A 13,721-nucleotide genomic window follows, 5' to 3' on the forward strand; every position below is an offset into this window, starting at 1 on the left:
GCTCAGCTCATCTTCTCAACTGTGATCTGGAAATAATAATTTGATCTGTCTTCCAGGATTGTCGTTATCCTTAACATTTATGTTTTGAATACTCTGAAGTACTAGATACATGCTAATTATTTAGCTTTACTATTATTAAGTTCAGAGCAAGTAATTATGTTCTCTTCATTATATTATATCAACATGTTTAGCTTTCTTTGTACTGTTCACACCGTATATGATCAACTCTGAACCATTTCACAAAAAATCATGAAATGGACTTGGGAAAGGAAATACTATGAAAATTATAAAAGTTATCCCCCCCCCGTGCTAGGAAGCCACTTCACATATTATAGGAAACAAAGCCATGTGTGTTTTTTAAAGGGTCCATGCAATAGGGGGAACCATTCGCCAGATTCTTAAACCATGTAGATATGTATCCCTGGCATGTTACTGTTTTAGCATGTGCATCTCTGCAAAATAAAACCTTGTGTTTTAAAAGGAAGTCACTTTTCTTAAATACAATATTGTATGTACATACAGAATTCTTTTCACAAAATTGTACTTTTTACAATGTTACTGAAAAATGGAAATGGACTGCCTTCAAGTCGATCCCAACTTATGGCTACCTTATGAATAAGGTTTCATGGTAAGTGGTATTCAGAGGGGGTTTACCATTGCCTTCCTCTGAGGCTAGTCCTCCCCAGCTGGCTAGGGCCTGCTCAGCTTGCCACAGCTGCACAAGCCAGCCCCTTCCTTCTCCGCAACTGCCAGCTGGGGGGCAACTGGGCTCCTTGGGACTATGCAGCTTGCCCGCGGCTGCACACGGGGAAGGGCACGTAACCCCTGAGCCACTCACTGTGGGGGTGATCTTTAGCTGGCCCTTGACACCCAGGAGACACGAGCAGAGATTTGAACTCACAGACTCTGGACTCCCACCCAGGCTCTCCTCCTCACTGTGCTATACCAACTTTTAGATAAAAATCTAAGCTGTTTTCTTCAGTCAAGTACATGTTTGCTTATTCATTTACCCACAATGTCGTTACTGATTAAATAGGTTCCTCCAGTGGACATTTTTTTAATTAATCAGGAGCTGCCACTTCCTTATAAAATACACACACTGCTTGAAGGTGGTGAGATAATTAACCTGAAATCATAACCCGATAATAATAAACTTCGTGATAGTCCTGTATGAAGATTCTGACAGCTGTAAAGTACAGAAAAAGGTATAAAAATACAGCACTACTAAGAGTGTTCAAATTCTTCCAATCAAAATTTCTCCTATGGACAGGCAAGCACTTACATTACTTGCTTTTCTTATTTCATACGGTACTTGGGTGGGATGACTCACCCTATAAGAACGTTCCCAAATGTGGCATGGCTCCACCTTAGATTCAAAAGCCTTTACTACAATAAAAACAAACAAACCCCAGAACATTAAGAATACTGTACAAACGCAATGCAAAGCAAACTATTCTTGCCTTGCCCTATTAAAATCGAATTTACAATTTGACTATTTTCAGCATGTTCATTTTCACATTCTGCATTGTGTTATATTTACCTCCCTAATTGGTAAATGCAGCATTTGAAAGGCACTATATTTACATAGAACCACAATAGCAACATAGGAAGATGCCACACAATGCATGCAGAGCAGCTTTTTCCCACCCTCCACAAATTGCATAAAGCTGGTGCACATTAAGACTGAGTTCACTGCTCCTGAGTAGGCGGGCGAGTGAACGACCAGAGGCCTGAGAAAACACACACACATTCACGCCCATCTCAAGCCTCAAGCACTTCTGACTTACCCTATAATAACCAGCTCTGACTCCGGCTGTTGCTCAAGCTGCTGAGGGTTGGAAGCCACAGGCAGATGGCAGGGGCAATGTACAAAGCGCATGAAAAAGCACAGCCTGAGAAGGCTCTCTGTCCCTCCCTCCTCCGAAGCTCTGCTTGCTCCCTTTCACATACACACATGCACACAGTACCATTTCATTTCCGCACATTGTTCTCCATCTCCCTCCAGGAAAGAGAGGGGGCTGTGCGCGCGTGTGTGTATAAGAGGGGAGGAGAAGGAAGGGACGTCTGCAATACTAAGCTTTCCCCAGAGGCTGTTCCAGCTCTGCTTCTGCCTCATAATCTGTTCCTAGTGCTTGTCAAAGGGATCTTGCCAGATGTAAATACATCTTGTGGAGAGCAGAATTCCAAAACAGCCGCACTGAAGGGAAGGGAGAGTAGAATCTAAACATCACCAAAAACTACAAGTCACATTTTGCTACAGTGTTTGCAATTGTAAAACGTATATATGGAACTGCACAATATGGTTACAATGTTGATCAACAATGAGTTTGCCTGATGCTAAAAAGACATGAATATTATCTGCTGCCTAACTGCAATTACATCCTGAGCCAGTCAGCAAGCAGCTTGGTTACTCTGAGTAAAGCTGAATGTTTCTAGCTCCCATTTCTCTCTCTTGCCAAAGGCCTTCAATTCAAAATGTTACTTAGCATGATACAATTTCTCCTGATGTTCATTCTTTTCTGATCATACAAATATTATGACAACATCTGTACCATTACATGCATATATGAGAGAGAGATAAATGCCTTTGGGGCTATTCATGATGCATGTCTCTGCAAACCTTGTATTTGGAACCAAGGGAAAATGTTTATAACGTCCAGTGTCATATTTTGTCAGATTTCCTGGCAAGAAGTCATATGCAGCAGAAAATATGGGAATGGGAAGATTTGTTCCTCTCCAATATTGTCCAGTTCATATATTCATTTCCATATATTGCAGGTATGATACCAAGCAAATGTACGACAGAGATAAAGCAGATGGATGTTACAGTTTAGGCGTGGCAACTTGGATGCACGTGCAGGTGCCTGAAATGGGCACCTATGACCAAACATTTATATTTAGTGCATTTATGTATTTCCTAACTACATTCTAACCATGCCAATAACCTTTATATTTGCTCTAATTTCTAACTAATAGAATCTGCTGAATCCCCTTGCTTTTAAATTCCTTCCCCTTCTTAAAGGACTTCTCGCTCTTCGATTGTAAATCTGTTATTTTAAATTTAATTTTGGCACAGTCCCTTGTTTTTAAGGCACTTGATTAGTAGCGCTAGCAGCAGCAGCTTTAATACATCTGCTCATGCAGTTTTATAATGCACAACATTACTCTGGATATTTCTCTGTGCCCAAAAGATAATCTTCACTGATAACAATTCGGGTCCTCACATCGGGGAAAACTATTTGGTACATTGGCTTAGCCTAAAAGAGCAACATCCACGTAAGTCTCTTTTGCAGAATTGTTACTGAATATATGCACAACAGCCAGTGGGCTACACATACTATGGGCCCCTCGACACAAGCTATCCATTGAGCATTGATGTTGATTTGCTTGCATAAAGCTCATACAGAGGTTAGATTATCCAGTCTTTATTGAGCATTCATTCCAATCTGTTTGTGGGGCAGTTACATGACAATAAACATACATCCTGCATTCACCCTGATTTGCTTGCAGAGTATTCATACATCTTTCTGTTAGTGATTTGTTCATTCCACACTTTTCAAAGCATTTTCCCTTCATTATCCAAACTGCACAAAGTCTGCTTTAAAAAAAAAAAGTGGTTTTGTTGTGCTAGGGGAACAGACCCCTTTGTTTCACTTCAAATGTGCAATCCTAAAATTTTGGCATGCACTTGAATGTCTCCCACAAAATACCAACATTTATACATTTTGCTTGCAGCTAAACAAATTATATACAGTTTTGATAAATATGGGAAATCACAATGGACAATTGGGGGAACTTATTATCTGTTTCTCTCAGGATAAATGCATAATAGTTTTATCCAAAAGAGAAAGACAGCAAGCTAGTTTTCCCATGACAGCGTTTCTGTATTGCCTTTTTACTGCCTGATGTGGAGATTTTCCATGCCCTTGCAAGCAACCTTAGCAGGTGCTGGTATAGAAACTCTCCACTCCAGGAAGAACAGGAGCAGGCAGCCTACATAATATCTTAACAGTGTGAAAGGCTCTTCATACAGACACCACCATACAGAGTCCATTTCCATCGCCATCTTCCAAATGATGAAAATAATGGGTAGTCCATCCATCTCTTAGCATCACGCAAAATGTTCAGTCAGAGCCCAATTACTCTGGTGCAGCTGAGCAGGGATTCTAAATCAGTTACTGGCGGGGACACCAAGCTCTCTTCAACTTGTAATGTTTACACATTCAGCGGAATAAAAACAAGCTGAAAAGAAGTCAACAACGCATGGCAAATTCAAATGAAGCAAAGAATCATTAACCATTTTTAACTGGAATTCTTTTGTTTATGCAAATGGGGTTATTGTCTCGGGACAACAATCCTAAGACAGTACTTTCAAAACAATAGGCTCTGAATCATGACTGTGTAAATTAAGCACTTACAGCCATTACATTATAGGAGTTATAACCAGTAATGATGAGATTTGAAAGGGAAGACGTATCTTTCCCATTTTCATCTTCCCTTCTCAGCATATTGCATGCATTAAATTTGAAGAGGTTTTAGTGCAAGGGTGGCTAATCTATGGCCTTCCAGATATTATTGGACTATAATTCCCATCATCCCTTGCTGGCTGGAGTTCAGAGTCCAACAACACCTGGAGGGCCACAGACTAGCCACCCGATGTAGTGGGAGACTAGAGTTTTAGGGACAAAAAAATCCAAAAGTGTTGTCTTGCTGAAGACTGTAAGAAGTCTGTTCCTGCCCACAGCTCTCTTCAACAGACCTCACAGAACCACTGCCCACAGATAGGCCAACATTAACTACCATTTGTGACTACTATGAGTACTTGTGAACACTAAGTTTGTGAGCATTCATTTCAAAACTTGTAAATTCCCTGCATCTGCAAACACAAGTTCCAAGCAAATATACCATTTTAATAGTATTTGCTCCATTTTTGAGAGATGGTTTAAAATTCAATTTTAGATGTGTTATACCTCCACAGGGGTCTATGCAGCTGGTGTCACATCTAAATTGGATTGGAGCTGCCTATGCGTACCAGACTAGCACACCAGCACCGTTAATATCTGGACCACAGACCCTTGAGGTGCTACTGCTGCAAGAAGCACCAGCATTCTGATTTAAACATGATGCCAACCATATGGAAGTCCACATCCTAGTGCAAACAACTATTTGCCATATCAGGGAAAAATACATCTACTTCTATTTTGCCCCTGTGGGGAACACTGCAAGAAGAGGGCAATTTCTGATTGGTAAAATGGGACAGTGGGAAAAAGGTTAAACACTCCAGCCCCCTGCTGCTGCTCCAAAGAAACTGACAGTCCTATTCCCCATCATCCCTGCTGCTCTTAAATTTATTCATTTCAAAAGGAGATAAAATCAAAGCTCCCGTGCATCATATGTCCGTTGCCCCAAGTCCCATTTCATTGGTTCCATGACAGTAGCACTTGGGTGCTGTTAACATTAGTTGTATCGCCATTAAAGGGTTAGGTTCAATCCTAGCTCTTTTATTAGAATGAAATATACAAAGCTACTTGATGTGGAGAAACTAGAAATAATTAAAACATATATTTAAAGCTTTTATGTGGCTTACCTGGTGGTGCTTCTGTCCATTTCATGAGAAGCTGGGATTTTTTTCAATTTCTAACTGCATAGAATTTAGTCTATAGAAACACATTGGCCTGGTTTGAACATACATTTATCTACTTGATACGCTTTGCGCCCATGTGTTCCATCTTCATGCCATCTCTTTCCTCCTCTTGCAATAAGCCAGGAAATATTAAATTTACCATTGTTGCCAATTATATCTGAACCAAAAAATTATGGTGATCAGGCCTGGAACAAACCATGATCAAACTTCAGACTGTGTTTAAGATCTTGACTTGTCTCAAACAGTTTCCAGATTGAGAGAAAATGGAGAAACTGTAATTAAAATATACTTCTGGGATTTGGAAAAGAGGAAAGAAAGGTCACTGCACCCAGGCACAAGACTTTCCTATCTCAGCATACCTGACATGTACATCCAAACCGCCTAAGCTATCCTGCCTTGAAATTGTGTTTTCTTTTAGGAGTTACACAACTTCACCACTAGATGTCACCATTTATTACATAGTTATGTAAAGCGCAGAGTGGTAAAGCGGCTGTAACACAGCCGAAGCTCTTTTCACAGCCGGAGTTCAATTCCAACGGAAGGAGGAAGTCGAATCTCTGGTAAAAGGGGTCGAGGTCCACACAGCCTTCCATCCATCCGTGGTCGGTAAAATGAGTACCTGGCATATGCTGGGGAGTAAAGAAAGGCCGGGGAAGGAACTGGCAATCCCACCCCATATATACGGTCTACCTAGTAAATGTCACAAGACGTCACCCTAAGAGTCGGAAACGACTCGCACTACAAGTGCGGGGACACCTTTACCTTTACACAACCTCCATACACTAGTTATGACACTTTAAGAGTGGCTGTATACTATAGTCAGTATGGATATTTCGCATTCCGCAATTTTAAATTGAAAATACCCCCCATCCTCAAAGTGGCCACCTTGCTTCTTAAAAAATTCACATAAAATATCTCCCTTCTTCCAGCTTTGAACTGAGTTCAAAGTCCTATTTAAGAGCTACTTGAATATAGTACATTGTTCTCTTTAATTATAGACCCACAAGAGTGGCTGTATACTATAGTTAGCATGGATTTTTTGCATTCCGCAATGTTAAATTGAAAATACCCCCACATGCCATTCTGATCCTTCCCATAAGCTCATTTCAAAAGAAAACCTTACAAAACTTAACAGTCCTAAATTCAGAAACGCTTGCTTAACAACCCTCTCAATTTTCATGGCGATACACAAAACAGAGAGAATCAAGAGTTCAAAATGTAAAAAGAGGGGGGAAACAGACCCCTTTGGACTTTTTTCTGTCAGTCCTCATAATCTGTTGAAATTAATTAAAAATCAGCCATGTTCAGAGTACCTCTAATCCTGTTACTGTCCTTGCCCCATACTCTGACTTTCATCTTCTGCAGTTTAAAAGTTAAAAGAATGCCTACCTGATTTTTAATTAATTTAAGAATTTTTGCATTGAACTCAATGATAAGGCCAGGCATGCTCAGTAAGGACCAACTGTCAATGCTCTAAAAGTCAGACTCACAGATACTTGGCTAATCAGGGGGCCACACCCACACCAGACTTTGATTTCAAGTGAGACAGACATGGCTTCCCCCAAAGAATCCTGGGAAGTGTAGTTTGTGAAGGGTGCTCAGAGGAGACTCTTATTCCCCTGACAGAGCTCCAGTGGCCTGAGTGGTTTAACAGTCAGACACTCTGGTTGAAGTTCTGTGAGGAGAACAGGGCATCTCCTAGCAACTCTCAGCACTCTTCACTAACTACACTTCCCAGGATTTTTTGGGACAAGCCATCGCTGTCTAAAGTGAAATAAAGGTCTAGTGTGGATGTGGCCATGGACAGCTTTGGTTTAAATTTGGGTGGGAGGCTACATGTGCCTGCTGTAGAATAAAAAGGTGGGGCAATCCCTGAAAGATACTGTTCAATGTTTTACTATTGAAAAGGAAAGGGACTTCCCCTTGCCCAGTGTCTACCCATCCAGTCTCCTCCCCTTCCCCCTTGCCCCTCCCCAAGTCAGTTTTACCTATCCTAAGCATGATTGCACAGGAGTAAATCCCATTGAACTTAAAAAGCATGCAAATAATCAAAACTGTCCCCCTCCTCCCTTCTATCCCCTCCCTCCTGCCCCTGCCCTCCCCCTCCCTTTCCAATCCCTTCCCCCTCCACCTTCTTCCCTCTACTCTCCAATCCCGCTCCTCCTCCCCCATGGTCAGTTTCACCTATCATAGCCAAGAATGCACAGGAGTAAATGCCACTGAACTCATTAAGCATGCAAATGATCAAACCTGCCCTCCCCTGCTCCTCCCTCCCATCACTTCCCTTTTGCCTTCCCTCCCCCTTCCAATCCCCTCTTTCCCCTCCCCCTCCTTCTTCTCCTCTCTTCCCTCCTTCCCTCTACTCTCCCCTTCCCTTCCTCCCCCCGCATGGTCAGTTTTACCTATCCTAGCCATGATTGCACAGGAGTAAATCCCATTGAACTCATGCAAAAAATCAGACCTATCTTTCCCTTCCTCCTCCCTTTTTCCTCTTCTCCCGTTCCTTTTTCCTTCTCCCCTCCCCACCCCAGTTCTCCCTCCCTCCTCACCCCAGTCAATTTTACCTATACTAAGCATGACTGCAACTCAATAAGCATACAAATAATTAATCGATTTTCAGCAAACTTGCATACAATCAAATTTCTTACCTCCCAGATTAAAAAGCAGAAAAATATGCAAAAAAAACTGTGCTGTTTAAGAACATAACTATACCCAACAGACATTTATATCAACATTTAAAAAGCAGGGAAATTGGGCAGCTACAGTAAATACACCAGGGAACCAGGAGACCTGATCTCCTCTCTGAGATATTGGACTGCCTTACAAATTTGTAAAAATGCAAACACAATTTGGGTTGGTCTTTCACAGTCCAATCCACTTCCTGTGTAGCTTGGAAGAATTTGGTAACATGCGCCTCTGAGCATATGGTGAGTGGTGGCAACACCTGCAATCAGCCCAAATAATAGAAACAAGACATGTGCTCTGCTGATCTTGTTTTAGCGGGGGGGGGGGAGCAACAATATTAAAAGAGTTGATATAGTTCAGATAGTCACTTTAAATGTTTGATTTACTTTGCAATTTTAGTGAAGGTTCCTATAGAAAATCATTTTCTTTTGCTTCTGTTTCTGTGAATATGTGAAGTACAGCAACACTCTGCAACACTAAAAAAAAGCTCCAAAAACAATTGTGGAATAATGGCACTGTTTCCAATGGACATGAGGAGTGTCAGTTTGCACAAGAGAAAACAGTGGGAGGTGGAATATATTCTAACATAATTCTAGGTGTGCTCTGTTTTTAATTGACCATGCCCACCTTTCATTAAGTGAAGTAGTTTAAGCATAGCAGGCTGGAAATATGCATCTTGGGCAGGCGAAGTTTGTTTTTTCAACGGCTAGAGTCATTGTTTAAGTAGCAACATATTGATTTTACATCAAACCACAGTTTCAGTATCAACTGTTAATGCGGCCACAATAGAAAAAGAGCATAACCTCGAGTTTGAAACACCAAAAGCTGTCTTCACCATCATGACACTGACCAATAAAAATTAAGAAAAATAAATTTGACATAGATTTCTAGGATGAATACTGAGAGAAACTTACTTTTCTAGGTTAGAAGTAGTAACACAGAAAAGAAGCAAAGTAAGAACACCAACAAACATACAAAAATGTAACTCTCCATCTTTGTAGATGGCAGGTGTTGCTACAACTCACCCTGATTAGGCAAGCTCAGCAGCTGTGAGTCTGGCTTTTAGAACACTGACAGTTGGTTCTTACTGAGCATGCCCGACATCATTCAGTTCAATGCAAACTTTATTAAATTAATTAAAAATCAGCCAGGTTTTTTTTTTTAACTTTTAATTTGCAGAAGATGAAGGTCAGAATATGGGGCAAGGTCAGTAATAGGATTACAGGTACTCTGTGAACATGGCTGATTTTTAAAGAATTTCAACAGATGATGAGAACAGTGACAGAAAAAAGTCCAAAAGGGCTCTGGGTTTTTCTCTCTTTTTACACTTTGAACTCTCTATTCTCTCCGACTGTTTTGTGTATCACCATGAAAATTGAGAGGGTTGTTAAGCAAGTGTTTCTGAGTTCAGGACTGTAAGTTTGGTAACGTTTTATTTTGAAATGAGCTTATGGGAAGCATCAGAATGGCATGGGGGTATTTTCAATTTAACATTGTGGAATGTGAAAAATCCACTCTGGCTATAGTATACAGCCACTCTTGTGGCTGTATAATTTCTGTTTTTGCTAATTCCCAAATTGTATCACGTTTTGGTTGGAAAGAAATATTTATTCCTTTTACTGCAGAAATTGAAAGAGCGACAACTGCCCATTTCCTCCAATATTTTGGTAAGTCATCATACTGTTCACAACTGATCCAACTCACAAACTATTCACATAATATGTTTATTATTATCCACACCAGTGTTCATTGAAGAATTCTGATATTAACGGTGAAATACCTGGGCTAACAGAGCAATCCTAACTCTCTGCTGCCATCACCAAAGCTCTGCAAAGCAGGGACACCCCCACCACATCTGCAGCCCAGCCACAGCAAAAGGTGGGGCTGCAGGCAGATCAGGCCTGATCCCTGTGCCAGCTTTAGGCTAGTGCAGCAATCAGGCCCCGAACAGTTCAGTACCAGCTGGCACAAGCCACAAGAGCAGCTAATGCTCCAGAGGATCCCAGTCTGACTCAATCCTGCACCCCACACCCTGTTTTGGAACTTTCTGCTAGACTTCACTAGTGGGGATAAAGCCTGCAATTCTTCCGCCCACCTGGTAGGGAGAACAGGGAGGTGTGTGCCAATGAAGTGACACTTGCTATCACTCTGTTGGTTGTGGCCATAAGAGACTTGATAAGCTGACAGAAGCATGTAGAGGGATGCCTCTGTTCAACCCATATTCCTCACAGACTGTGTGTGTGTGTGTGGATGAAGACTGCACTCTAGGGGTTAATTCGAGCACATCCTTGCCTCTGCTGAAAGGCGACAGCTTATTCTAGGAGCAGAAAGAACACTGCCTAATTAACAGCTACCCTTTTCCAGCCAGCGGCCTTGGCCAAAGTGCTATCGCTTGCTCTGATAAACTTACTTTTGCTTTCAACTCTCAGAAAAAACTCCCTTGTCAGTTGTTGCTGAGGGGAGGAGTGTATGGGCTTTCCTTGAAAGAAACACCAACAGGCTTCCTGAGCACGAAATGGCATGAGGTTTTAGGAAGAATTTTCTCCAGTTACCCCAGCTCCTTTCCAAACATCTGTAACCCACTCATTTCCCAATCCTGCAAAGGGATCTCAACACGCATTTTGCCAATCCTGCAAAGGGAGAGACACACTCTCTCTTTTAGAAGTTGCTGCTACATAGACACTTTCCAGATCCAAAGATATCAAGGGTTGTTCCTAGGGATGGAAGGAGCCGTCAATTTCTGTTCTCTCAGTTTCTTAAGTTTAGTTCTCCACATTTCTATCCTCATGAAAATTCCTTTTTGTATATAGATTTTACAAATGTACACATTGCTGCCCTGGGCTCCTACTGGGAGGAAGGGCGGGATATAAATCTAATAATAAATAAATAAAATTTTTGCAAGCAATTTCTCCTAATATAATGCATTTTGTATGTTATTTTCACTTATTCATTTTATGCACATTTTCCCCTAATATATGCATTTTTAAAAACATTGTTTAGTTGGAAAACTGCATCACAAAATTCAAATGAGCTCTCATACTGTTTTGGAAAGTGCAAATTTGACAGATTCAGCTTAAATACAAATTTCTCCCCCATCCCTAACTGCTCATTCCCCATTTTTAGTGAATTTCCTGAAATAAATACTTTTTTAAAGCGCTTTTGCATGTTTTCTTCATTTTATTGCAGAATTTAACCCTTTTACATTTAATGTAAAAAAATCATTATCTCCTTTGCCCTATCCAGAAATTAATGTTTACATAAAGAAATGAATGTACGTGTGTGTATAAATCCATCTACGCTTTGTTCATATTTGTCTTGTTGAGCTGCTTCTTATATTACTTTAAATAGCTGTGTAACTTTCTGTAATGTTTGCAGGACGATCCATTCAGATCTGATGTTGTAAAGTACCATTAGAGACAAAATAGAGAGGCAAGCTCTGCTGCTGAGTAAAATTTATTGTAGTAAACAATAACAACACGACCCATGGTAGCATTTAAAAGAACAAGAAATCTGAAGGACTGATTGATCCATACAGAATATGTAAGGAGCGACAATAACAAGTGTCAATCAATGATCTTTCATACATCTAAGCCAACAGGACACCATCCATGTGGCCACTGCTCATACTACAAGGTTATTCAAAAGAATTTTTTTTTGGTCAATCCCAACACTGGAAAGCATATTCAAATCCAAGATTTTTTTACTTGTAATTCTGTAGAAGTCATTTATCTGATTTCTTGTCCCTGCTATTGGATTTATGTTGGGAAGACATCGAGACTATTAAAACTCAGAATTGGGGGACATCTTTGTAATTTAAGACACCAAAGAATGGGTGCTCCATCGGTCAGACACTTTGTTGAGAAACAACATAAGCCAAATGATATAACATTTTGGGCCATTGAAAGAATTGTGGGTAATGATAGATTACTCAGCAAGAGAGAGTTATTCTGGATCATTTCTCTGAAAAGTCTGGGACCTCTAGGGTTAAATGAGGATTTGGATTTTTCTGAGTGTACATAAAATAAGAAACAAGGGTTCTATATGAAACTTGGTTTACTGTCTGTAACAACTGTACATGCTAGTCAGTCACTGCAAGTACTAGCTGGATCAGTAAAATTCACAAATACAGTGATTGTGCAGCTCAGCTGATTCATACACTTAGTATGGACACCAGCAGCCTTTAAGTTTGGTTTGTATTCAGTGGGGGGCTTGGATAAAGAATTTGCATTGCTTTGACAGAGCCAAGGAAATATAGTTCCACAGGTCAGTACAGGGCAATGTCTTTGTGTTTTTCTGGGGGGATGAGAGTTTTATGTTTAAGCTGCTTTGTAATGGCCATTACAAGATTCTGTTTAATTTGAGCCATACAGTATGGTTTTATAAGATGCTAGTCTGATGTTAATGATCAGGGATATATGATAAGGGGGGGATTAAAAATTGTTTTTTAAGTGATTTATACAGAATGTGGTCTCTAAAAGTACTTCTCTGATGTTTAAGACCATGGTGTTGTCTCCACGACATTAATTTGAGTTTGTTTGAATGTTTTTAGCTCCTGAGGAAGGAAAGTATTTCCGAAACACGTAGAGCACTACAATAAATTTTACTCCGCACCAGAGCTTGTGTCTCTTTTTTGTCTCCAGTTTGGTGCTTTTTCCCTTTTGTTCCTGTAAAGTACCATTAAACAGTATATCGGTATATAACAGCATGTCAACAGTATATCTGGGTGCAAGTATTTCAATACCATAATCTCCAATTACGAAGTATTGCCTGAGGTATATGTAAACTAATAAAGAAGACTAAAGGATCTCTTGGTTTATTTAGGGTTTTTTTTAGCAGTCCTGGCTTCAGTTCTTATTGCTCCCTCCAATGCTACCTCTACTTTTACTAATAACTTCAACATTTTCATCAAAGCTTCTTCCAGATATGTCACTAGGCCTGATTACTATATGGGTTCAGGAAAATCTCTAAATTTAAGATTGTGCTTTTTTACCTCTAAATTAATCTCTTCCAAGATTTTTTATTTTTTCATAGTATTTCCTGTTATTGACTGTTAAACCCAATGTATTTAATATTTTGTGAATACTCTAAAGTTGCTTCTTCCAACTCTTTCTGCTTTTTTGTTGTTCTGATGTATCTTCACGTTTGAGTCCCTGCCCCCAGAAATACTGTGCATTTAAGATGATTTGTGCTCTTAATGGTTTCAGGGTGGTCACGTGCACTCCTGCATTCAAGCAGAATGCATTCAGCAACTCATGCTTAGTCTGTAGCTTCCAGATCTTCTCAGATCTTTCCCTACCAGAAATGCTCCAGGGCTGTTGTGTGGGTTTTTTACCTACTGCCTTTGATGCAGTATAGTACCCATGACACCCATGGCAACCTGCCAAGCTGAAGT

The 13,721-nt window shown here is 40.4% G+C and overlaps 1 protein-coding gene across 4 annotated transcripts in view; it reads right to left on the minus strand.

The window, feature by feature from the left end:
* The window catches only part of FAM149A (family with sequence similarity 149 member A), a 60,101-nt gene that overhangs the window by 26,544 nt on the left and 19,836 nt on the right, over positions 1-13,721 (minus strand). Inside the window, exon 1 of one of the 4 annotated variants that reach the window (XM_061583016.1) lies at positions 1,788-1,997. The exons of 2 other annotated variants lie outside the window; for them this stretch is intronic. In XM_061583016.1, coding sequence (XP_061439000.1) covers positions 1,788-1,879 — 92 coding nt within the window. In that variant the 5' untranslated portion in view covers positions 1,880-1,997. Of the gene's footprint in view, positions 1-1,330; positions 1,382-1,787; positions 1,998-13,721 lie in introns of those variants that run through there. One more of the 4 variants, XM_061583017.1, reaches the window with a different exon arrangement.

This window comes from Rhineura floridana, chromosome 9, assembly GCF_030035675.1.
Source record: "Rhineura floridana isolate rRhiFlo1 chromosome 9, rRhiFlo1.hap2, whole genome shotgun sequence".
NCBI classification, from domain to species: Eukaryota; Metazoa; Chordata; class Lepidosauria; order Squamata; family Rhineuridae; genus Rhineura; species Rhineura floridana.